The sequence below is a fragment of the Rhinolophus ferrumequinum genome, chromosome 5, assembly GCF_004115265.2.
Source record: "Rhinolophus ferrumequinum isolate MPI-CBG mRhiFer1 chromosome 5, mRhiFer1_v1.p, whole genome shotgun sequence".
Classification (NCBI taxonomy): Eukaryota; Metazoa; Chordata; class Mammalia; order Chiroptera; family Rhinolophidae; genus Rhinolophus; species Rhinolophus ferrumequinum.
Genome location: NC_046288.1, coordinates 74,790,353 through 74,817,611, shown reverse-complemented (window position 1 = coordinate 74,817,611; position 27,259 = coordinate 74,790,353). Strand labels below are relative to the sequence as shown.

The following is a 27,259-nucleotide window of genomic DNA, read 5'->3' as shown; positions in this document are numbered from 1 at the left end:
AATGCTATAGTAATCAACATAGTAGTATAGTACTAGCATAAAGACAGATATAGACCAATGAAACAGAATAGGGAACACAGAAATATATCCATGCATATCCAGTCAACTGAACTTTGACAAGGGTGCCAAGAATACACAATGGAAAGTGAAAGGATAGTCTCTTCAACAGATATGTCATCCACTGGATATCCACACCCAAAAGAATGAAATCAGATCCTTACCACTATCCACAGTTATCATTCAAAAATAGATTAAGATCTGAAACCATAAAACTCTTAGAAGTAAACATAGAGGGAAAACTTGATGACATTGGTCTTGGCAATGATTTCATGAATATGACACCAAAAGCACAGGCAACAATAAATAAATAAATAAACAAGTTGCATAACATTAAACTAAAAAGCTTCTGTGCAGCAAAGGAGACAATCAACAAAGTGAAAAATCAACCAGTGGAATGGGAAATAATATTTGGAAACCATATATCCGATAAGGGGTTATCTCCAAAATATATAAGAAACTCCTATAACTCAATAGTAAAAGTAAATAAATCTAATAACCCAATTTAAAAAATGGTCTGAGGGTGTGAATAGACATTTCTCTGGAGAAGATATACAAATGGCCAATAGATATGTGAAAAAATGTTCAGTGTCAGTAATCATCAGCGAAATGCAAATCAAAACCACAATAAGACATCATCTCACACTTATCAGGATGGCTATCATAAAACAAAAACAAAAACTGAAAGATGATACATTTTGACGAGGACCTGGAGGAATGAGAACACGTGCGTACTGTTTGTAGGAAGGCAACATGGTGCAGCCACTATGGAAAATAGTATGGAGGGTCCTCAAAAAATTAAGAATAGAATTACCACATGATCTAGCAATCCTATGTCCTAAGATTTGAAATCCAAAAGATTTGAAATCAGGACCTCGAAGGCATATTAGCATTCTCATGTTCATTGCAGCTCTATTCACGGTAGTCAAGATGTGAAACAACCTACATGCCCATAGATGGATGAATGGATAAAGAAAATGTGGAGTACACATGCAGTGGAATCCTATTCAGCCTTAAGAAGACACAGGGCATACTGCAACACGGTACCACGTGGATGAACCTTGAGGGCATCATGCTAACTGAGGTGAGCCACCATAGAAAGATAAATATTGCATCGTTCCTCTTATATGATGTATTCCAAACAGTCAAATTCATAGAATCAAAGAGTGGAATGGTGGTTGCCAGGGGCTACGGGAGGCGGAAATGGGGAGTTATTAATCAACGGACATAGTTTCAGTTAAGCAACATGGCTAAGGCCTGGAGACCTGCTGTACAACATGGTACCGGCAGTCAGCAATAATGTACTGCACTCTCAAAAATTTGTTAAAAGGGTAGATCTCATGGTGAGTGTGCTTACCACAAGAAAACAAAACAAAACAAAAAAACAAACAAAAAAGAATACAACACTCAAAAGGAAAAAAAAAATTAAACCATCAAACTCAAATTTTCTAACTAAAAACACTGATTCCCTTTCAGTGTCTAAAGTCAGATCACATTAAAAAAACAACAACAACAAACGTCTAAGACTTACCTCAAAACTCACAGCTCCATTGTGGTCCGTATCAAATGCATTGAACAGAAAATGTGCATATGTTGTAGAGTCTGAAATGTTGAAAAGGGAATATCATTAAGTCAGTGTTTCAATATCCTACATAAAAAATATCTATAGTATGTCCAAGCCTCCTTCCACTCAGGAAAATTTACTCTGTCTCCTTTAACTTATGCTTTCTTTCCAGCTGTCCACTTTCTTTCAGTAGAGGATTGCAATTTGAGATTTCATAAGGGTGAGCTACCTATGTAGAGGCCACAGATGACAGACATTCTCGAAGTTTCTCGCGGGAAATGCTCTGAACACACGGGAGTGTGGGGGGATGTTACTGTCACTGGGATGAGTACCGTACCATAGAGGGGTGTGAGGATTGAGACACATCTGGAAATTGCTTAGTGCTCGGTGGGGACTGTCTGTAGAAGTAAAGTGATAAAAATCCTACGAATGAGACACAGATGAATTGCTATTATATGTGTTATTCGTCATTTTTACAAGTTAGATAAGGTATCAGGACTCAGAGAGGTTGAGAAACTTGCCAAAGCCACACAGTCAATAAGGAATAGAATGGGACATAACTTAGGTCTCTGATTGAAAAAACAGGCTGGCTCACAGCCAGGGAAGTTGCCTGATGAAGTGGAGACAGCAGTGATGTGGAGAGTTTCTGTGGCCATGTTGGAAGGGTGGTCCTAGAGATTCTTGGTTACAAGCAGCAGGGAGCCCCTGCTCTGCCTGGGTCCTGGGTCAGATTCAAGGCCTAGGAATAATGGTGGGCAGCTTTGGACTTTTCTCTGTCCCCAGGCATCATGGTGCTGATGACACTGAAGTGTTCTGAAATCCAATACTTCACCTTAGTTTGCGTCTAGTAGGTTTTTTCCCTCTAATGTTGTCTTCCTTCCTCTTCCTTTTTCTCCTTTGTCTCCCTAACCTCCACACTTTCTGCTTTTTCATTTTAAAAACATATACTTTTTCTTATTATTTTCTTTTCTTAGTGCAGTTTTCATTTTTAAGTGCTTTTGTGCTTGAGCCTTGATCAAATCTACCTGATTATTTTAAATGTTTCATCTCATGGGTGTTAGTCTTGTATCTTAACCTTTTTTATAGTTAAAAAAATGTAACCTTTTAGCTCATTGGCTCTAGGCTTTTATCTTTTGTTTAAAATCCATTTTTATTTTATAACTCTTAACCTTTGTTTTTATTGGGATTTTAACAAAACTTCGATTCACCTTTGAGTTTATGAATTGCTTTCTAAAGGTTGTCAAAAAACTAAGTCAGAGTAGCAGGAGTAGAGAACTGTCCACCCAAATAGGACGGTCAGAGGTCATACAAACTTCCCTCCTAGCTCTCAAGGGTCCATGACTTACTTATGCATCGTTTTTCCTGAATGCTTTACCCCAGTGGTTAATGCTAGTGAAGGCCATATATTTTATGAGGTAGGCTGTACACTCAGTTTCCCAAAAGGATGGTGGCATTTTCTTTCACCTCTTATCTTTAAATATGATATGAGAAACCACATGTTATTAGACATAATTATTAACCCTGTTTTCAATCAACTAAACAGGCACCATAGTTCTAAATAATATGTAAAGTCCCATCTAGAGTGGGTGTACATCGAGTATCGATGGATTGCAGGAAGGAATCCTTGAATAAGGGATCAGGGACTCAAGCCAATCAACTTAGTGCAATTGTTCGGAAGTTGCACTATAGCGGTACCAGGAAATGGCAACCTCTTTTTATTCACAAAGTTGTTTTGCTCTCAACAGTACTCTTACACAGAGTTCTTGAACTATTTAGTGCCCTGTGGAGATATGAGCTGACAAGTGGTATGTTAAACTATTTTCAGGGGGGCAGAAAAAGAGATTTTGCATATTTTATAATGAGCTTCATTAAGCAGGTCTCATGTTACTCTATTTATATAATCAAGGTGAATACCTTTACCTTAGCAAACAGAATTTACCATGAATAATGGCTCAGAACAAACATTGTTGAGAATTCTTTAATATTTAGAAAAACAAGATAACGAGGGCATGAAATAATTACCGTGCTTCTCAAATGGAGTTGCTCCAGCTTTATAAGTTGACACATGGGACATACACTCCCAATGTTTGCCCTAACGTGGTACAGAGGACTTCTTGTTCCTCTAACTGTATCTTGTCAATTCTCCTGGAAGTTCAGTTTTCCAGCCTCGGTATACTGTGCAGAGAGTGGTTGGTAATAGTGTAGTGAAGTCAGACTGCCTGAACTTGAATTTCAGCTCCACCAAATATTAACTGGATGACCAGGAGCAAGTTGTTCCACCTCTCTGTGACTCAGTTTCCTCATCTACAAAATGATATGTACTTCATAGAGTCAACGTGAAAAGATTAAATGAGATACTATATGCAACGTGGTTAGAACAGTCCTAGGCACATATTAAATGAAGTGTTCAATAAATATTAGCTATTATTCTCCTTTCATAGACAAGCCACTCTTCTTTCAACTACCTTAAAGACATGTGATCATTTTTTTTACAGATATATTTTCACCTGAAAAGGTTTTTGTTGTTGTTGTTTTGTGTGTGTGTGCGTGTGTGTGAACTCTGTATTGTATGTTCAAGTGATTAGAGTTCTAATTTGATGCAACTTCATGCTCAATAGACTAGTAGAATTGTCATTAAAAACATTGAGTTTTCTGATGCAGTTTGGATATCTTCTGGCGAGCATTTGGAGACAGTGAAAGTTTTTAAAGAAGAGGAGGGATGCTACTAGCTTGGATCGAGCAACAGGAAGGAACGAAGGCACTGGAAGGATCAGGCTGGACACAGAGGTGGACGCATGAAGAAAAGGGAAACTGTACAAAAGCTTCTGTGTTTTGGGTTCATCTGATGGCGTTCTTAGATACTCAGGAAATATTTGCAACAAGGATGACTCACTGCACTGGCTCCCTGGATTCTAGAGTTCAGTACAGCTGAGGGCTCAACAGGGATATCAATGATCTCTTCTCTGCTCAGATGACATGGTGGTCTTTTTTCTTCACATTTCCTTACGTAAAATGAAAATAATTACAGAGTTTGATATGCTGAGGTAGCTTCAGTTTCTTATGATTTTACTTGTGTAGTTGAAATTTTACAGTTGGGGGAAACAATTTCTGGCTTTTTAGGTTAGGATGTGATCTTGGCTATCACTTAACTATTTATCTTTGTTTAACAGCAGTGGAAAATTACTGCAGGTACTCGTAGCGGCTTAGCTAAGGTCGCCTAAGTTTATGGTGGAGTTAGTAATGAAATCAAGACATTCCAACACCATCTGTTAGAAATAAAGCATGTTAGAGGAGAAAGAAAACTGAGAATTCCTGTGTTCCACATGTGTAGCTGTTGTAAAAATGCTGTTCCACATTTTATAGGGAAAAGCCTGAGGCCAAGAGACGTAACTGTCTGAGTCACATGCCCTGCTCGTGGCATAGTTCATCCACAAACTCAGGACATATGACTTAGTCCAGTGTCCTTCCCCAGCTGCTTCCAGACCCCAGTGATGATACCAATTAACCCCTTCATTGAAGATACCATTGGTATGCACACATGTCAGAGTAATTGATACTCATGTTTCAGATCTGTACATTGAAATCAATCTGGTTGATTTCTTTCTTCCCATCATAAATCCCTCCTCCTATCTGAATTCAAGCACAAGTTATAGAATTAGCTTAAAGCAGTTGAATATACAATTCATGGCACTGTTACCATCATATACATAAGGTAGGCTCATATACATGAATAGTAGTTTCTGTCCAATAAGTCCTTTATAAATCACCCTGAAAATTCTCACAAATATTGTCCTACATATTCAGTGGTGGAATTGTTTGAAAAATTTAAAAAAATCTTTAGGTTCGTGGAACCCATATAATTGCATCAAGTGCTCTGAACACCATGGCTGCTCGGTGAACATTTGTTGACTTAGAACCTTTTGACTGGAGCTCATTCATTCATTCCTTTAATTGCTCTTGATCCAGTGAGAGTAAGTGCAAAATTCTTACAATATGAGCAGGAGTAGCCCAGGAAATTGCCATTTTTATGAGCTTTAAAAATGCTTAGTGAGCTAAGAGCTTCCATACTGAAGCTTCTACTGTACGTGGAGTTGAAAAAGTATTTCTGTAACAACACAGGTGAGGGCACCAATAAACCATGTCCTCTCGGCCTGTTTTATAGTAGGTAGACTTTATCCCTTATAAAGAAGAAGCTTCTGTTCAACCCAGTTTTGTTGACATCCAGAACACCAAACAAGTTGTGCTTGGTAAACCATCTTGCTAAACAATACAGAAAACAAAGAGCCTGACACAATACAAATTGCAGGAGGTTCTGCAGATGAGGCCAAGCATTTTCCTGGAGGAAATGGTGAGACATGGTGATTTATGGAGCCATCATTCTTACTGCTCATAATGAGAGAAACCTGTTCCGTTAAGATCATCAACCTAAATAAGTGACTTCATAGAAGCATGAGGATGGCTATTACATGACTTTGCTTGCCATTGGAGGTGCTGTTCTTCCTTAGATCATTTCCCCCTTTCTAGCAGCATTGCAAAATATAATTTGCATGCATGACATTAATTTTTAAAATTACAAGTCGTCATTTTTTACAATATTTCATTTCTTTCATTTATACCTGGTACTTTTAGATTTATGCGTTCAATTAACATGAATAGTCAAAGAATTTTTAAGAGTGCAGAAGTAATTTTTCTTCAAATCCCTTTGGATCTTGTAACAAGAATCCTGGGCGAAGGATTGTACTTAAGTAGATGTTCTCAAATGCCGAAATGTGATTTTTCAAATAAAGGTAAGTTTTTAATGTGGAACTGTATCTAATTTGTAGTATGTAATAACTTTCATTTGAGATAATAAAAAAATGACTTAAAGATTTCCATTTGTGCTAGGTGCTTTGACATTAATGCCTATCAATATGTTGGCAGACAATTAAATATCTAGTAAACATGAATTCTCTTTAAAAAGTCCATGGTTTTTAATAATTTAGAAATGTATGAGTTAAATGATATTCTAAATTCTTTATTAATGCAGACACTGGATCCATTACAATCTGGCATCGGGCCCTAGGACCAATACTTGTCTGTGGGCCGTTAGTAATGAGATACGGTAGACGAGTTGTCACCCATGCTGTGTCCAAATTTGTGTTATAAGGGGTCACCCTGTGTTTTCTCAGAATTGAATTCTAACTAACAGTTTTTAAAAGGCCATCTTAAATGAAATTTTCTATTTTGACAACCCATGCACAAAATTGTTTTCAGGCCACTGAAACATCTAATACCAAATGGACTGATAACCAAAAGAGAAACTAATTTTTGTATAAAACAACTAATATTTAGGTGTTGTATGTTTTCAAAATGACTTTTACAGATATTATTCCATGGTATTATTTTAGCCACCAGGTGAGGTGGAAGCCATTCATTCGTTCATGCATTCACTCATTTATCCAGCGAATACTTATCGAGTGCTACTACTTGTCAGTCACTGTTTTATGACGTGTGGATACAGCAGTGAACAAAGCAGACAAAAACCTCTGCTCCTTTGGAGATGACGCTCTCGTGGGGAAAGAGATAATAAACAAGAACAAAAATAGGTTACATATGTATATTATCAGGTGCTCTTGAGAGCTAAAGGGAAGCATAAAGCAGGGGAGGGGCATGGGGAATGCGTAAGGGGTTGCCATTTAACATAGGGCGACAGCTGAATGAAAGCAAAGGTCGTGAGGTATTGAGATGGGTATGTGGGAGGAAAGAATTCCAGGCAGAAGGAACAGCAAGTCCAAAGGTCCAGAGGCAGCGACATGACCGGGCTGTTGGAGGAACGGTAAGGAGGCCAGTGTGGCTGGAAGAGCGGTGACTAAGGAGGCAGAGAGGGGACCTGAGACCGGTGACCACCGGTGTAGGACACTGCGTGGGCTGTGGCTTATGCTCCGAGGGGATAGGAGGTGTGGGCAGAGCAAGGACGTGACCTGGCTTCCCTTCTACCAGGATCACTGGGGCTTGTGTGGAGAACAGACCATGATGGGGGAGTGGGCAGGACAGTCGGAATCAGAGACGAACTCAGACACTACTGAGTTCTTTTGGTGGCTTTTTTAAAGAGGAAAGCAGTTAAAAAAAAATGTATATATATATATATATATATATATATATGGACAAGGAAATGGATGAACTTCTCTGTACCTTAGTTTCCACATTTATTAAAAAGGGAGAATCAAATTAGGGTTGTTGGAAGGTGAGGGGAAATGCATGCCAGGACCCGACACATGTTAGACACCACATGAATGGCCGCTATTTCCGTTCAGGTTCGATTTGTCTGGATAGCCTCTTTTTTATTTCTTCCCTGTTCGCCAGCTGGTCTAAATGTCCTACATTGTGCTTTCATAATAGCAGGTTTTTAAACCTCTATCTTCACACTTATACTTTATTTTGACCTTGACCATCTGCTGCACTAGAATACAACGTTGCTTTGTGCAGGTACCACAACTGACTCCTCTTACATTGCCAGCGCTTAACATATAGCTGGGCACAGCGTAGCCTGTGGGACAAACTTGAGCTGGGCATCCTGTTGGGTGACTGAAGGAGAAACAATACGGTCCAAATGCCAATATATCTCTTCACTCATCTCTAACATATACGCATTATCATTATGCTCTCCTGTTTTCTTTCTATTATTAAAATAATATCTAGAATGGTATTAATTTCCTCAGATACGGGGTGGGGTGGGGTGGGTCATAGCAAAAAGTAACCTAAAGAGAGAGTAAAGCCCAAAGAACGCAATGTGAGGCTCCAAAAAATCTAGGTTTGAACCCAGATCTGCCACGTAATGGATTCTGTGTGTCCCTGAAAATAAGACGTAGCCAGACAATCAGCTCTAATGCATCTGTTGGAACAAAAATTAATATAAGACCCGGTCTATTTTACTATAATATAAGACCAGGTCTATATAATATAATATAATATAATATAATATAATATAATATAATATAATATAATATAATATAATATAATTTCGAGTCTTATATTAATTTTTGCTCCTTAAGATTCATTAGAGCTGATGGTCTGGCTAGGTCTTATTTTCAGTGAAACATGTGGCCCTAACCAAGCCATTTAACTTCCCGAAGCCCCAGATTTCACACCTGTAAATTGAGGATAATTACATTTGTCCTCATTCTGAGAGCTGGGAGACTCAAATGAAACCTACATTGCACATGAAAGCTTTGTGTCACATCTAGGACCTTGTCAGAAAGTGCTGTACATCTGAGAGCCACAGTACTAGGCACAGAGCAAAACTGTTTGTGCTAAACTGAAGCATGAACTTGGATATTTGATCATTTGTTAGTAGTTTACTGATATATTAAAAATCATACGCACTGGCATGCCGTATAGTAATTCTTTTACATAAAGATCGAACATGTAGCGTCATGTTGTGAAAGACTAAACCAAACTCAAGATTGCAAGCATAAGTAGTCCAACAAGGAAGCGGTATACAACATCAACACACTAAGTGAGTGACCTCACCAAATGGTGACATAGGTCATTGCCAACCTTACACCTCTTCACAGGGAGAACAACTCATAATTATTCATGAGGAAAACCCACTGAGAAACTCCAAAAACATGGGGATGAGACTGAAACACCCCCCTGTCCCACAGAGACCAAGAAAGAGTGCACGTGAATGGTAAGAAAAGCCACTATATGTTTCTCACGCTGTCCCTTCCCCAGGCCAGTGCAGCACCACGTGGAGGGAAAAGAAAAAGATTGCAAGCATAATTCTAACTGAGAATACATTCACAAGCCCACACTCTCACTTACCTCCCTGTGGAAAGAATTGTGAGTAAATCTCTTTGAAGGTTTCTTCATTAACAACACCGCTGGGGCATTCCTAGAGAAAGTGGTAGAGAAGCAATTTGAGCAAAGTATTCAGAAAACTAATTTTTTGCACATTTTTAAACAGCACGGTCTATGATGCAGAGCTGCACCAAGAAAACCAACCACCTATCCATTATTACAAAGAATGTAAAAGCACACGATAAGGTTTTCTGTCCCAGTTCTCACGGAAAGAATTGCCGACGTAAACATCTTTGCATATAAATGTCCAAGCTGGTCTGACACATTCAAAAATGCACTGCTGCTTGTGAGAACACATATGTCTATTATCAAAGAGGTAAGAGGAAACTACATTGTTTTTTATAAAGCAAGGATTTTGCAAGATGCTTATCACATGGTCTTTGTTGGATCTTGGTGATTTGTCCTCTCTGCAGATTTGCTGGACCCACATATACTTTAGTTCAATTACAAAATGGTATGCTCCCTTTGGGTCTAAGGTGGCCCAAGAAGTTTCAACCAGGACTAATTACTCATTTCTGTTAACAGTAAGGTCAGAAGTGCACACTAACTTGGTTTGTAAAAAGTGACTTTATATGAGCCAGGACCCCAAGATTTTTTGAATTTCTGGAGAGGAATGTCTGAAAAGCCATGGGCCTGCACATAATGAATTCCCACTTTCGTCCCATGGGTGGAGTTATTTGAGACTCCTGGATATTGATCTTGGGAACTCCACGAACTATTGACGTGGTGGGACCACAGGGCAAGCCTGTCACTCTGAGAGTAGATGGGCCTTTTCTATAAAAGGAGCCAAAATCTAAAATGTTATTAGAAGGAATCTGCCTTGGTGCAGAAAATGAGGACTAAACAAGTGGGTCTTAGACTGAGGTGTGGGTGAGACTTCCTCTACTCTTTGGAGTACTAAGAACAGTCTGGCCGGGAATCTGAGGAGTAGAGACTCTTGGAACCGTGAAGACTGACAATCACATAATAATCCAGCATCAAATCACACGTGGGATGCTAATTATACATGGAAGGAGAGGAAGTGATGAGCTCTGTTCTTTTGAGGAGTTTCTCATGAACAGTCCCCTCTTACCTGAGTTCCCTTGGGTCGGCTATCACAGTACCTCCAAACTACCTGGCAAATTCCCAGGATTCACTGGGGGAGAATCAGGGGTGCAGTAACTTCCTTGACTTTAGGGATGAATATCCTGTGTACTTTAAATTTGACATTATTCCTGGGATCTTCAATAATCACCTGTTGTGGTCTTTAAAGGTTCTCTTAACCCTTAAAATCATTATCCACTCATGGATAAAATGGATTTATTAATTTGATCTTTATTCCAATGAACCAGATACTTATAACTGTAGTGGGCTTCACGTGAGGTATTTTCAATTTTCTCATTCATTGATTCGAAAGGCAGGAACTCTGATACATAAACACAATTTAAAACAATAGTTTCAAGGTGAACTTGTGTGTAGAGAGCCTCTCAGTGTATATTTCTCCCACTCACTGTTGTAATAAACCTCTGACTTAGGTATCTCCACTCACAGAGGCAGAACTGGAGGTTCTGTGCTAAAGAACTCAGCTGCTCAGCTAGCCACTGGGAGCGCTGTACCATGGTCTTAGGACTTTCCAGGTCACCATAAGTTCTGGATATATGAGCCCCATGAAATAATGACCCAAAGAACCTGAGGGAATTGGAGCAAAGAAATGACATGCAAAAACAAATGAGCAAGAAAGCAAGCAAACTGTGATGGTTAATTGTATGTGTCAAGTTGTCTGGCCCATCATGCCCAAGTGTTTGATCAAACAATATTCTTGATGTTTCTGTGGGGTTATTTTTGGATAAGATTTACATGTAAATCACTGCCCTTTTGAGTAAAGCAGTTTCCTTCCCATAATGCGGGTGGACCTTATCTAATCAGTTCAAGACATGCATAGAACAAAAGGCTGACCTCCACTGAGCAAGACGGAAATCTCCAGAAGACCACAGCTCTTTCTTGAGCCTCCAGCTTGTCTGCCCCTCTCCCTTCCCTCACACCAGACTTTGGACTGGTTAAGCCTCCACAATAGTGAGAACCAATTATTTAAAATAAATCTCCTTCTGTGCATATACTCGTCTATTGGTTCCATGTTTGGGGGAGACTCCTGGCTAATATATAAACAAAAGAAGAATCAATAGCTACAACTCCAGAAAGGAAAGAAGATGGCATGTATATAGCTAATCACTCCAAAGTTTTGGCTAAATAACTCTATCTAGTTGGCAGCATCAGAACCAATTTCACAGTAAGTAGGCACTTTGTAGTTGGACCGTCTCACACATGGAAATTGTGATTTATGGGCTATTTAACTCAGAGCCATCTGCTTGGGATAGTGAGAAGAGGGCAAATAGATGGCCGTCTGCCATCAGGTAGTGAATTTGTGCAAGGTCAGAGCGGGAAACCTGTCTCCGAGTTAGTGAGTCTAGCAAGCAAGAGATGGCAAGTGAAGGGACATTGGCACTCAACAAATTTGTCAGCTGCCTTTGGTCTCCTGAGGCATTTGATAAACATATCTTATAATACAAAATAAAATTTAGACATTGACTTTCGTATTTGTATTTGTTTTATGTTTTAGCACATGTCTCTATATCAGACAAAAATCCTTCTTCTGCCAGCTGAAAGCCCCTGGTCAAGTTTTAGGGTGGTAAGTCTCACCAGCTTACATTAATTTACATCTTCAACCAATATATATTATATGTTTATTATTCTAGGAATTAGTCTAGGGGCATCAGCAATAAACAAGGCAAAGGTCTTGCCCTCATGGGGCCTACAACCAAACAGAAGAAGAAAGGACAAAACAAGACAAAAAGATAACAAAAATAACAATCCAGAGAGTGTGATCTTTTCTGTTTTGTAAAGAGTTGTTATGGGAAGCAAAAGCATTTCACTACCTTCACGTGAAAAAAGTTAACTCAATTCTATAAGACTCTAGTCATTTTAAAAATGGCACCAAAGGTCTAGTCTCTAACTTTCTCCTCACCCCTTTTAGAGAGTGGTTTTTCCACCAAAGTGATATCTCCATCTGTTCATCAAGAATGAAATTTGGCCTGGCCAAGTGTGCAGCTAAGTGCACACAATAAACGATGTAGCCCATGAGGCAGGTTATGTCCTGCTGCTATAACAAGCAGGCCCCTGAATTGTAATACGTTTAAAAGAATGTAGGATATTTCTTGCTCATCTAACAGACGTGGGTGGGTATGCAGATCCCCTGATGGTTCTTCTCCTCAGAGTCATTAAGGAACAGAGGTGAATCTGTCTGTCTTCAATGTGTGGCTCCTGATTGTCTGTGATTCTCTGTGATTGTCTCATTCAGAAGGAGAAAAAGGGTATTTGAATATTGTGCATGGGAGGTGTCACGGGTCAGGTCTTGAAGTGTTAGGCATTATTTCCACTCTCACTGTGTTGGTTAGAAATCACTTAATAGGTCCACCCCAAACAACGAAAGTCTCGTGTGCCCAGGAAGAAGATATGAGCACATATTTGGTGACCTGCTAGCAATGTCTGTCTCAGAGTCTTATTTGAAATATACTCCAAATGTCTGTGCTCTGAAATGGATCTCCTACTGAGGCTTTATTATGATTATCATCAAATCATGTGACATTATAAATTATTTTCTCCTGGTATCATTTTTAAATGATGATATTTTCAAGTCAACAAGTCCAACAAGGCTTAAACATCTCAGTATGCATTTGTTCATTAGGCTCTCTTCATTCTAAGAGGAAGGATCCAATAAGCAGGAGAGTTCCCAGGTTTAGGGAAAGTGAGGAATACTCATCTATACTTTGAGAAGAAACTATAACCTTCCGTAAGCCCTATGACTTCCATATTATATTTTCTAAACACATTTTGTCTGATTATTAGCAAATGATTATTCTGTGAAAATGTGCTGTCTATAGAAAAAAATTAAAGCAAGTCAAAATTTGCAATAATTCTATCACTGTAAGACCATTTGGTCATTTATTTAAGCATATATTAATAGGCTCTACAAATAAAATTGGTATAATACAAGAATATAGTATTTTTTTAATTTACAAAATATCCTGAATGTTTTCTGTCATGATTTTTAATGGCTGCATAATAATGTATTCATTGAATTTACCAAATTGTTGGATATTAAGGGGATTTCAGCATTTTTGTCTACATAGAAATAATGATGTAATTAATATTCCAGTGCATACATCTGTGACTGCACCTGTGGTTCTTTCTTTATGACTAATCCCAGTAGGAGAATCACAAGACCAAAGGGTTTCAGCCATTTTAAGGCTCTTCCTATGCACAGTCACGTTGCTTTCCAGAGAGGCTCTTCCAACGTGTGCTGCCACCACTCGTTTATGAAAAAGTGTCGCATGTTGAGGGGCTGCTGACCAGAATCACAAATGGATTTGAAATGCACCGAATCCCATGAATAAACAGCAATAATTTGCTTCCCTCATGAATCTACTTGTCATTCTGAAAATTGCCAGGGGACATCAAGGCATTTGTACAGGTGTCTCCAAGGGATAACATGATGTGCCTGTATTTGTGTAGATAGGAGGCTTTGATGCCACTCTGTAGGACCACGTTATCATAGTAACAACTGTTTATTGAGTGCATATTCAATGTGTTCTTACATAGATCACCTCTTCGATGGCTTTCACTAATCCTGAAAGGTAGGGATTATTTATACATGAAAAAAAATGAAGCTCAGGGACATTAAAATTAAGTAACTTGTTGGAGTTGCACAACAGTTTTTCACAGAGCCATCCATTTGTTCATTCTTTCAGGAAATAGTTATTCACACACGATGTGATATATAGGTGATGTATGACAGAATTGTACATCTGAAATCTATGTAATTTTACTAACAATTGTCACCCCAATAAACTTTAATTAAAAAAAAAGAAATAGTTATTCAGTGCCTACTATGTATCAAGTGCTGCTCTGCACACTGAAGATATAGGAGTGAGTTTTTAAAAATTCCATTTTGCTTCTATGGAATTAAAGTTCAGTGAAATCAAACTCATATACTTCTGACTCCATTAATTGTAATGTTATCCTGTGTCTGGATTATCATCTGTTTTTCCATTGGAAGTGGCCTCCTGGTGAACCACCTGTGGAAATACTTCTTTGGGAAGAAACACAATATTTGTTTGCTCCCACAGACACCCATCATGGCCATCCTGGAGAGAGCTACACACAAAGACGAAGCCACTTCAATTAAAACTGGGGACACAGATTTAAATATACATATGATATGAACAGGATGCAATAAATGTGGAATGAGATTTTCTCAGTACATAACTGCCATACATTTGTCAGGTGGTGAAGAAATACTTGCCCTTTTGGGCCTTACGGATGTGTTCCCTGATGATCCTTTCAGTCTTCTCAGGTAGTATCACGGTACCCGTGAGTGTCAAGATCAGGTGTAAATATACAATGCATATTTTTCTATTACTAATATCAATACTAACAAACTAGTGATTTTCATAATGACAACATGATGATGATGGCGATAAAGCTGATACGTATGACCACTTTCTACGTTGCAAGCGTTAAGCACTTACATAGATTATTTCGTGTGAATGATTAGATAGGTAGCATTACCTCCATTTTACAGATGAGGAAACCACCTTAGAGAGAAGCTGTCTGTGTTCTCATAATTAGAAAATGGTAGTGCATAGTCTATCGATCACAGAATCAGCAAACTTGAGTGTTTAAGTAACTTTAGAGATACTTCAGTTCAATGGCTTCATTTGAAAGGTGAGGAGATTGAGGTTGACGCTCCAGGAATTGCCCATAAACCACACAGTGGGTTGCTGATGTTTATCTTGTGTCCGGTTTCCCGACATCTAGACTGGTGCTTGGTTACCACAAACGCCTTCATGTCCATACAGTTGCTGTTGTTCTGCCCGGTAGTATTTAGAATAATATAGTAAAATGCTTATGGTCCTGGGTTTTGGAGTTAAATAGAAAAACTGGATTGAAGCCCTGCTTTCCACTTTGAAGTTGTGTAGCTTTAGATGAATTGTTTAATCTAAGAATCTAAGTCTCATTGTTCTCCTCGGCAAATGAGGATAAATATTGACATCAGAAGGATGTCATAAAAATTAATAAGATAATGCATGTTATGTGATATCTTAGCTCTCTTTGTGCATCATGTTTGCTCATTACATATTAGCTATTGGTACAATAGTAATAATCTAGAATTTGGTAGGCAGAACTCCATTATACATAGAGTCATTGTAACATCAATGCGGCTATCCCAGGGTTAAATTGTATTCATCAAAGCAGTTAAACCCAGTAGAGTGCAGGTCTGATATAAAGCAATGAGCCCATAAAGCAGGTATGAGCTATGCCTGCTATTCTAGCATTATAAATTGAATTTACTCTACCTAATATCATCAGAGCTTACCGTCAAAGGCACGGGAATACTGCAATTGTAAAAGCTGAAAATAATAAAGGCCACCGTGCTGGAAATAAATGTCAGTAGAAACCCAGGAGCCTTGTATTCATTAACTTAAAGGAAAGTTTTCCCTAGTAATGCTGAGGTGAGTACATTGGAAATACCGTGGTCCACGTAAAGGGCCTTGGAGAGAGATCCATGTATGCACAGGAAATTGCTAAAGAAATTATTTTTTTGATTTGCGTATACTTTTACTTTGTAAGAAAGCTTTTCAGTATTTCCTTGAAAGTTGTCAGAATTCTGGTGGAATTCTCTAGAAGCAATTGCGTGATATGCAAATCAGATGTATTCCCTCAATAATATTTGTCCACTCCACTGGCTGATATCTCTTCCCACAAATCATCCTGTTCTAGTGTATGTCATCTCCTTAGGTTCAGAACTATCATTAAACATTTAGAAATAGCTCTTCAGGAATCCAAAAAGGATTATGGTACAAAAATATCATGGGGAAAAGAACTGAAAGTCCTTGTGAAGTAAATAGTTTCTTGGGGACCCTTTTACAAGTATGATATCTACAGTGTCACATTTTTTAAGCATCTGTGTATTTTGTCATCTCTCACAACTACCCCTGTTGCTAAGGAGGGCATGTGGTTACTACATGGTAGTGGTTATGAGGTGCTTAAACTGAAAACCTGAGTTTCTACCAACAGAAATGTCATTGCATCCATGTTTTTTCCAATGACTGTTCTTTCTGTTATTTTTCCTGACAAAGGAAGTAGACTGATACCTTCTTGATAGATAGCACAGGCAGGTTGTGGGCAGAACTACACAAAGAGAACACAAAGACTGGTCACTCCGATCAGAGAAGAGAAAGATGGAGACACATACCACTACCCAAAGGGGAGCACCCATTCCTCTGGCAAAAATAGGTGGCAGGCAGGTGGCACTTCTTAGAGGAAGTTACCTTCTTAAACAGTACGATGGCTAGAGGAGACCATACTGAAAGTGAGCTGTGCACAAGTTCGCAAGCAGAGATCAGCAAACATCCTGGACACTTACAAGATCAAGCAGCAGTAACCTATGAGATACACCAAAAGGGAACAGCTAAATTGGATGAGGCAAGGAGGACCGACTCTATGTGTGGCAGTCTTTAGTGTGATTTATCAACAAGTTCTCCCTGCTTCTGAACACATGGGAAGACTGCATGTCATGGGTCCTTAATGGTTGGCTGTGACCACATGACAAACTCTGTCCAATGAATGGAAAGCAGAAGTCACACTGTGATATTGTGATTTATAATAATAATAATTATTATTATAATAATATATGTAAAATTATAAGACTGGGGGTGCCAAAGCAATGTATACACATGACTTGCATTCATCTTTTGTTATTGGTATATATTGAGTATTACAATTTTAATACAGTTTTTTCCTGCCTTAAAATGTGTATATTTTTTTTGGCACTGTGTGTGTGTGTGTGTGTGTGTGTGTGTGTATACATTTGGTTTCCGTCCCCATTTCTGGCCCTGAGCTCCTCAAACCACTGGAATTCCCTAAATGATGAGAGACATAAAGGTATCGCTTGATATGTAAATGAGGTGATTTTGGCCCCCACCTAAGCATGTCCTACTGGTTACCAGGAGAACAAACCATGTGATTAGAGGGTTGGAATTTTCAGTTGCCCCCAACCCCCTCAAAGGGATAGGGCTGGCGGTTTAAATGAATCACCAATAACCAATAATTTAATCAATCACGCCTATGTAATGAAGCCTTCATAGAAACCAAACAGGATGGAGTTCAGAGAGCTTCTGAGTTGACGGACACATGAAGATTTGGGGAGAGCAGCCTGTTCTGAGAGGGCAGGGAAGCTCCGCACCTTTTTCTCTATTCTTGCTCTATGCATTTCTTCCGTTTGGATGTTCCTGAGTCGTATCTCTTATAATAAACCAGTAAACTAGTGAGTAAATGAGTTTTCTGAGTTCTGAGGGCCACTGCAGCAAATCAAATCCAAGGATGAGGTCGTGGGACCCTCTCATCTATAGCTGGTCAGTGAGAAGTACAGCAAATAACCTGGGCTTGTGATTGGCATCTGAAGTGGAGGGCAGTCTTGTGGGACTGAGCCCTTAACTTGCAGAATGTGATGCTAATCTGGGTAGACAGTGTCAGAATTGAGTTGAATTGTAAGACACCCAGCTGGTGTCCCAGAATTGCTTGGTGAGGCGAGAACACCCTGTTCCCACATCCCCATTTGGAATTGTGATCAGAACCCATCTAGACACGCACCATTTTGGGGCTGCAGTATTTAATTGCTGAGGCCAGACATGCCAGAGCTCTCTACTCTTTCTGGCATGGCAATCATGTGTGAGATGGTGGCTGCTCCATCAGCAGGACCCCTGGAGCGACATCAATGAGCAAAACACCTCTACTGACCAGAGATGAGCATGGAGTATGAATGAGAAATTTATCTTTCAACATTTGTACCCACTGAGATTCTGTGATTAAATAGTATCGTCATTGATGCACCGGAAAGGACAGAAAAGGCCTTCTTCCTTTGTCCGTATAGCTGGTAAGTAGTTTTACTGGTTACAATGTGAGGAGATGTTTGAAATTCATCTGAGAGCATCACTGCACAGATAATAATGAATATGTTTCTTTATACCTAAGTGAATTTAATCATATACTATGAAGTTCTTATTTTGAGTATAAATCTAACTCTTTCTTAATCACTTGCTATTTTATGAAGTATAATTTAAAACTACCTTCAAATTACCATATGTATATCACATGGACGCTATCTAATTATTATAGTTAAGATTCTGATGTCTGGATTGCCTCCAAATCAGATAAGAAATTGCCTTATAGAAGGATGCTTTGACAAGTTGTATTTTTGTCTGATCATCTTATATGCCACAGATACATCATAACTGTAAATATTTAACATTTGGGAAAGACTGGCTTTTTATTTTCTTAATTTTCAAGATGTGAACATATGAAGCTGAGTTACAGTATAATTATTTCATAGCCAAGAGAGGTTTTTTTTTTTTATCTTTTGAGGTTTTCTTTTATATATCCTAATAATTAGTTCATTAAAGTGTGAAAACAAAACAAAACCCCACCACCTCCAGCAAGGATGGTTTTCACAAGAAAGATGAAGTGAATGCACTGATACAATAAAGATGATGGATGGAGTATTTCATTCTCAGAGATCTGTAATTGGAAAGCATGACTGTCTTTACATATTATTCCACCCTGCTTAAAACCTAATCCAATTGGGAAAGCATAGGTTCTTTTAAATTAAATTTCCACTTCCCACTTCCCTCATTTGAAACCGAGGTTGCTCTGAAAAGCCACTCTCTTAGTAGCATGACATTTTAAAGACGACAAAGCGTTCTACAATTATAGAATTTACAAAATTTAAATGGCACAGTTCCACGATCTGGACTGTTGATGAAACTAGATTGTGTTTGCAGACTTCTCGGATCCCTTTAAACTTGGTAAATACCTTGAAGGCAGGGACCGATCTTTACAGAGCCCAGCTGTATTCAGAAAAGAGAATACAAAAAATGTTTATCCTGAATGGATAAGTACCCAACCAGTTCTTAGCTTTTAAAATATTAGGGAATAAACTTGCTCTGGAAGTTTCCTCGAAAACTTGTGTGCAAGTTTTTAAACTTCATGCACTCCCAAACAAGTTTTTTTTTTTTTTTCCACCTTGTGATTCCCCTTTTCTTCTCTATCCAGTTGGACTGAGGGAACATTTTGGATGCCTTGCGCTATACTATTGAAAAATCACCACTTTCTCTTACACGCATCTCTGTCCTTGGTCACACAGGAGACCATGGAACGCTTATGAAGAACTTCTGAAGCTAACTTCTTAGTTCCACCCCAACTCTCCTGGCTGCTTATCATAAATGTGATCACAGAAATTAAGGGAGAATGCCAGGACATTTCTTATATCAATCCAAATTTTATAAACCTTGCTGTATTCAACATTTGGGCTGTAAGAAGCTCATTTAAAAACAATAGGATTACAGTTTTTTATACCAGACCAAAATAAATAAATAAATAAATAAATAAATAAATAAACAAACAAACAATAGGATTAGCCCTTCAGTTTTCACAGTGTAAAAGCTGATCACTAAAGACAAGAACAAGATTTAAATTTCTGTTCTAATGTTTCCAGGTGTTTGAACCCTTAGCAAGTCAGTTATTCGCTTTTAGTGTTAGTTTCCTCATCTGTAAAATGACCTCTAGGAAATACTGACATCACAGGGAAATAGAACAAAATAAAATTAAGATAGACAATGTATAAAAGGGAAAAAAAAAACATTAACAACTGGTTACAACTAGCATGTTGGGTATTTTGCTGCTTCCAAAATTTGCATTAAGAACCTTCTTCATTCTCTGAATATACTCCTTGGACCAAAGTGGTTAAATATGAATTTCAGATTGTTTGCGAACTTAATTGTCAGACTTCATACATTCACGAGTATATCAAACAATAGAATCTACTCATACTTGTATAGATACGATTGTATTTTCACCACAACCAGTGACTATACTACTCGGAGCCCTAATTTAACTAGATTTGAAGAAATATATCCTGTGGAGGCTGTGTTCAGCAGTGTATAGGGCTGCTGTGACTGAAAAATCAAATATTCTTTTCATGAAAGCCATGAATAGAATTCCACATGCTGAGGTGTGTCCTGTTCTTATTTATTTCTGCTGGATATCACCAAGATCTTGTCACGAATTTTATGAATTAATTAGATCACATTTAGGTTGAAAGGACATGAGACTAATGATGTTAAAAAACACACACAAAACGACTGAATAAAAAATTCTACTTATAGACTCACGCACTATTTCAATCAGAAAGCACAAAACACTAAGATGATGATCCGCACGTACACCCACAGACATAATTGTAAAAGGCTATCTTTTTCTGCAGCTTTGCAAACATCTTTTTCTCAGCCTTATTTTCCTCACCTACTGAATGGGCTCTATTCTGGCTCTCCGCTGACCTCATCGTACCCATCGTCCCCTGGCTTCTTATGTGACAGCATACATTTTCCGCACTGTGTAAGCCATTTTTAGTGATTGGTTTTCAGTTACTTATAGTCAAAAGGTACCCTTAACATACAGAATAACACTCTTGCCATTTTATCATAGCTTTCTACTAAGTGGGAAAATGAAAATGAGTTCAGTTCATTGTTTGCTGACACATTTGGTGGGAGGTCTGTTGGACAAAGAAGTACAATTTAGAGATTACAGTGTGCCTGTGCAGCTGATTTGATTACTCTGGGTGCAGATTTTTGAACACGTGTTCTAAGGTACATTCAAAGAAGCTTCGAGGGAGTGTAGGGGTTAGAGGATGAAGGAAAGTAACATTTAATCATCATCACGGTCTGCCGGCCACCAAGCCAGGTTCCGAAGGAGATGCATGTTCTCAGGAATGTGGAGAGGAGGTAGGTGTTTTATCCTATGATATGTAAGAAATGAGCTCAGAGAGGTTTAAGAAAACTCCCCAACTTCAGACATATATTAAGCAGTGGGACTGGGACGTGAACCTCAGTTTGACTATATAAAGCCTTTACTATATCTTACTAAGCTGCCTCCATACCAGGCAAGTGTAATTACAGAAAAGAAAAATAAACTAATGGGGAACTATTATCCCAATATGTTTCAACCTCATTAATTCACCAAAAATGATCATTAATTATTTATGCAACAAATATTCCCAGACTGGCAAGCTCCCGTTCCCCCATACAGTCTGTAGAGGAGATAGGCATTATTTACATATTCACACAAATAAATATCATATGAAAGCTCCTGGGGGAAAAACAGCATGAGAAACCTAACTGCTTTTCGTAAGGTAATTCAAATGTCACAGATGAGGATCTCAAGTCCTCAGGCGAGTATTTGCTTTCTTGGGGAAGGTGTATGGCATGGTCAAAGCCAGCTCTATACACATTTGATTACACACCCTTTGTCTTCACTTTCTTATTACCAGTTCTGAAAAAAGAATGTTTTGTCCCTGTCTCAGCTATTTGCCTCTCAGAAAGCTACCCTGTCAGGAGCAGCACTTAAGCTTGGCTCTAAGTCGAAGGAATGTGAATTCTGTTTAATTGAATCAGGTTTGTTGCAAATACTTGAGAAGTTACCACCCTTCTTTACCTTGAAGCATTCTTGAGAGGTTCTCCTCTAATTAGCAAGAGTCACAAAAGCTGCCTGAGAGGACAGCTGTGCCCCCAACCGCAGTGCTTCCAGACTCCCATAGCTGCAGGGTTGCCTAAAAGGAGACCTGCAGCCTGGTTCCTCTGTCAGCGGCCGCAGGGCGTTTCAATGGGCTCTTTGGAGTTACAGGCACAGGAAAGGCCGGCGCCGACGCTCTGTGTTATTACAACACTGAGGCACAAGGGGGCAGCGGTGTCCTCTACCTTAGCTAGAAAGTGAATTTCTAGTTCGCGCTCTGGCCGTTGTGCTTTCCCTACCTAAACTTGGTGCAAGTCCGAGTAGATTTCTTTCCAGAAAGCTATTTTCCCTTTATGAAAGGTGACCGTGAGCTGCTGTTCTCAAGTTAGGTATATAAAGAAATTAACTATTTCAGAGAAAGGGACCTAGACACTACTATGTCCTCCATCCTGGATACGTATTGCAGTTGGAATAAATCATCTTAAAATTAAAAGCTCTTTTTTGGCAGCTGCGCCACCCTTAATTTTAGTCACGCAAAATCTGTAGGTTGTAGGTGGAAGGAAACGAGTAAATAAGCAAGAAAACAACAATTCCAAAGTTTGAGTCTGAAAGGCTTACAACTTTTAAGCTCATGTGGCCTCTCGGGTCAGGCTGCTTGACTTTGCTTGCCTATATTACTGGGGAAAGTTCAAAAAATTTAAAACAGGAATAATGATAATACCTACCTTAGAGTCATTATAAGGTTTAAATAAAGATAACCCAAATACAATGTTTACTGCCATGCCTGGCATTGAGTATGATGGGATTACTTCTATAACAGTGGAGGTGGTCATTATGAACCTGTTCACTTTTTGTTGTTTTTTTCACTTAATGGAGGACATTATATTTACCCATATTCAATACTATTCAGTTGCAGAGGGCTTTTATAATCCTAAACCAATCTGCCATTTTCTTAGTTAGTTATTGTTCTAAATTGTAGCCTTTGGAATTTGATTGCCTCTGGTTTAAACATCCACTCACATCACCAGTTTTGGGGCTTTGGATGCGCTACTTAACTTCTGCAATCCTGGGTTTTCCCATCATTCATTTATTCATCAAATATTTTTGAATATATATTATATGTCAGAGAGTGTAATAAGTGTTGGGTATAAAACAGTCAACAATACCGAGGAAGCTTCCTCATGAGGAGTTTAGTCCATCAAAGAAGGTACAGATAAAGACCTGCACAGATAATCATTTAGCTAGAGTTAAGTGCTACTAAGGAAGTGTGGGAGACCAATTTAATCAAGGAAGGGTTCTAGGGAAGACTTCCCCAAGGAAATCACATTTAAGTGACTTTTACACAGAGACCTGAAGGAGGAGTTAGGAAGAGCTGGGGGACAGGCGAAGGGCATGTATAAACCCTGGATGTGTTCAAGGATTAAAGAGATGGCAAATGTGCCGAAAGGGATAGTCTCAGATCAAGTAAATTAATTCAAGGCTTGCTAGATATGTTCAAGATCTAGTCTTTACCATTCATGTGATGGGGATAATACACTTGTTTTAGAGAACTCTAGAGAGAATTAAGCAATGCTTTACATAAAGTGCCCAGAAAAAGTCCCAATCACAATCTACAATATAGCCCTCTTTTCTTTTTGTCTTACCAGAGCTGAATTTCTAACTCTAGTATAGTATTTATTCAATACATAATTATGTACCATCTACTCTGTATCAGGCTCTCTGCTGAAGAAACAGAAGGAAAAAATAACAGACTTGGTCTTGTCCTTAGTGGAATCTTTCCACTAATCAGCTATTATGTTCTTTGTGTGTGTGGATTCATTTCAGTTGAACAAGAGTTTCAACATAGCTGGGAATTAAAGTCTCTTGCTCGCACCTCCCAAAACTGGAAAAGAAAAAAAAAAAATCAAACATGCAGAATAAACTCACATTGCTGTGGATTATAATGTCAATAACTCAGGATTACTAATTTGTAAGTAGGATTTAATTCTAAATTTTTCTTTGCTTTAGCTAATGATTCATAATAATGATGATGAGAACTTCTACAATGCATACCTGTACATGATGCATTCGACTAGCATGGATCTCTGTACTCACTATTGGAAATGCTACTAAGGCCTCCGTGATATTATTTGAGGAGCTAGCATCTTTGTGGAGGGCTGGAAGACTGGAAAGCTAGTTGATGTAGCTATGTCTGTGTGGATGTGTTTACCCTGGAAATAGAAACAGTCTGACTCTTATTCTCTGCGTATCTGGTTTAACATATTAAATATTTATTTATTTATTTATTTATTTATTTAACATAGAAAAATCTTGATTTCTCAAAAAAGTTCCAGGCATAAGGAAAGAGTTATCAAAATCACAAAAACTTCACCACTTTCACTCTTCATTCACATCTGTACATTTTTCATTATTAGAGCTCATGGATATTCAAGAAATTTATTTGCCAATAGGGTGAAGGAATTATTTTAATCAGCAAGAGATTCTCTTTCAACCTCAAGTTACATAAGTTTGTGATCCAAATTTTTACTCTCTTAGTGAGGTATAAAGCTACAGGCTTTATGTTCTTGCCACATAATGAAGGAAAAACAATGCATGTTTTCTTTAGTATCTCACAGATAGTTTCATTTTCTGGTTCAGCAGCTGTTAACCTTAGAGATGAGTGTTTAGATTTAAATTAAGGTAGTTTTGCCTCACATTTTCTCTGTTTCTTGTTATTGTTGCTGGTAGATGAGAAGTCTGAGTGGTTTGGCCTGTATATAACCTCTCAAAACATTCCAGACATCTTTTGCTTTGTAATAGCCCAGAATACCTAGTATGACAAGGAACATTTCCTTTGGTAGTGACAATACTCAGTTGAAAAAGGACATTTTTGTTTTTTTCTCCCAGACAATGGGAATGCCTATATTTTATCTATTATTTCTAATTACACTTTCATTCCCACAGCTAATGTCGTCCCCCTTTAAGAATCATTTCCTTGATTCTACCATCAGAAAATGATTTGTGACATCTTCCATAAAGATATCAACCACTGTGCCAGGCGCTGTAAGTGAATTAACCCAGCTCATCATTTCATAATAAAAAATAACCAAGTATTATTGTAGTATATAAATTAATCAATAGAAGCACAGTTATTTCCATGTTTTATGATTTCTCCATTTTGTAAACATTATAATCATGAATGAATGGAGGCATCATTTCTTAAGATCAGAATACAGGCAAAGAAATAGACTTTCTTTCGGATGGTGTGGAGGAATGCATGTTGTGGCAAAGAGGTACAGAGATGGATATTTTTTGAGAAATTGAACTTTGACGTATCTGATGGGCATTCATGGGAAGATGGAGAGTCAATAACAGGAATGAGTCTGGAATTCCGGTAAGATCTCAGGTATAAACCGAAGTTCAGAACTATAGGTTTGTGTTCCTTTAACACAAAGGTATAGAGATCTCTCAAGGAAAATATAGCGTGGGGGAAAAATCAGGGAGATGAACGCACAGCTTTGGGGAATTGCAACATTTAAGGGATGGGAATAGGATAAGTGGTCCATGAAGAAGACCACAGAGGAGTAGTCAGTGACGTATAAGGAGAAGCAATAGATTGGAACAAAGGAAGAAGAGACACACAAGGAGCTCACGGCTTCCAGTCAGAATCAGCAGAAAGTTTAATTACATCCAGAGAGGTCATGAGGATGAAGAGTTAAAATACTAGACTATGAAACGAGACTCTGTGGGCTTAAATCCAGCCTCTGCTATTCACATTAGCTGCATTTCCTTGGTCAGTATTTGTAAAACTTTAGACCAATCCTTGGCTTACATTGTGCACTAAATATGTTTACTAAATTTAAACCAAGCAATTAATTAATGTCAAGACTGGAAAGTATTCAGTAGATTTACAAAGGAAAGGTAGTTTCTCTCTCTCTCTCTCTCTCTCACACACACACACACACGCACACACACAAATACAAGGAAAGAAAAACTGGGGAAACTTGAATAAGATCAATGGGTAGCATAATGTCAACATCCTGATTGTGACAGTGTTACTACAGTTTTACAAAATGTCTAACTATTACATTGTTTTATATACCTGAAACTAATAAAAAAGTGTCATTATTAGGAGAAAAGCGTACATGGGGACCTCTTTGCATTATTTCTTACAGATGCATGCAAATCCACAGTTAATAAAGGGGTTAATCAAAAAGTAAAAGAAAAAACAACACACCAACACATTAATAACCATGAAAAAAAGTCTTGACTTAACAAAGACAAGTTTGATGACATGGTAGGGAAGGAAGCCAATATCTGGGGCTTGAGTTGGGGGTGAGGGATTAGAAGCTGAATTTAGACCATTCTTTTAGGAATTTTATAAGAAGAGTACAAGAATGAAATTTTCCACTACTTAGAGAAGACTGTGTATGCATGTAAAGTTGTTGTTTGTGATGGTTTGGAGTAAGCATGCATTCTTCTGCACTTTTTTCCATTTGAAAGAGACTTGAATAGATTTAGAGAATATAAGGAAGCAGCCAGGAGAGAGATTGGTTGGGGGGAAATTAGAGATATAGGGTAAAGAGGGAGCAAGATATCAGAAGGAATGGGATTGAAAACATAGGGGAAATGGAACCTCATTTTTTCTCTTATACTGGAAAGAATGAGTCAGTAAATAAATATGAATCAAATGCCAACTATACACTAGACACTATTCTAGGAGTTGCAGATGTGGTAGTGATTGAAGAAGACAAAGTCCCTCCATCCATTGCTCTCTGTGAGAGAACAGATGTTTCTGTGATGCATTTATGGATGCAATCAGGAGCACTTTGCAGGATGTATAGGTATCTAACTGTAGCTAAGGATAGACGGAGATACATTTGGTCACGGGAAAGTAATGGGACTATCAAATTGTGTTTGAAAATTGTGAATTTAGTAGTGATTATTATGCATTCTGTTTTTTCTCTTTTCAGCAAGTAATAAAGGAGTGAAGAGAGATACTCGCTAACTCTAAAGTTAGCTCTTTGCCACATGAGTGCTAGGAAAACACAAACAAACAAACAAACAAACAAACAAACAAACAAAACCACCAAGAAAAGACATTGATACCCTAATCACTGGAAACTAGGAATATTGCCTTATATTTTGCAGACGTAATTAATTTAAGGATCGTGAAATGGGAAGATTATCTTGTATCATCCAGGTGGGCCCTACGTGCCA

General features: G+C 38.3%; 1 protein-coding gene across 7 annotated transcripts in view; it reads right to left on the bottom strand.

The window, feature by feature from the left end:
* Nucleotides 1-27,259, bottom strand: part of KCNIP4 (potassium voltage-gated channel interacting protein 4) — a 1,015,463-nt gene that overhangs the window by 21,160 nt on the left and 967,044 nt on the right. For all 7 annotated transcript variants that reach the window (XM_033106241.1, XM_033106239.1, XM_033106238.1 and 4 more), the window contains 2 exons: nt 9,425-9,494; nt 1,589-1,659 (listed from right to left, as the gene is read on the bottom strand). In XM_033106241.1, coding sequence (XP_032962132.1) covers nt 1,589-1,659; nt 9,425-9,494 — 141 coding nt within the window. The remainder of the gene's footprint in view (nt 1-1,588; nt 1,660-9,424; nt 9,495-27,259) is intronic.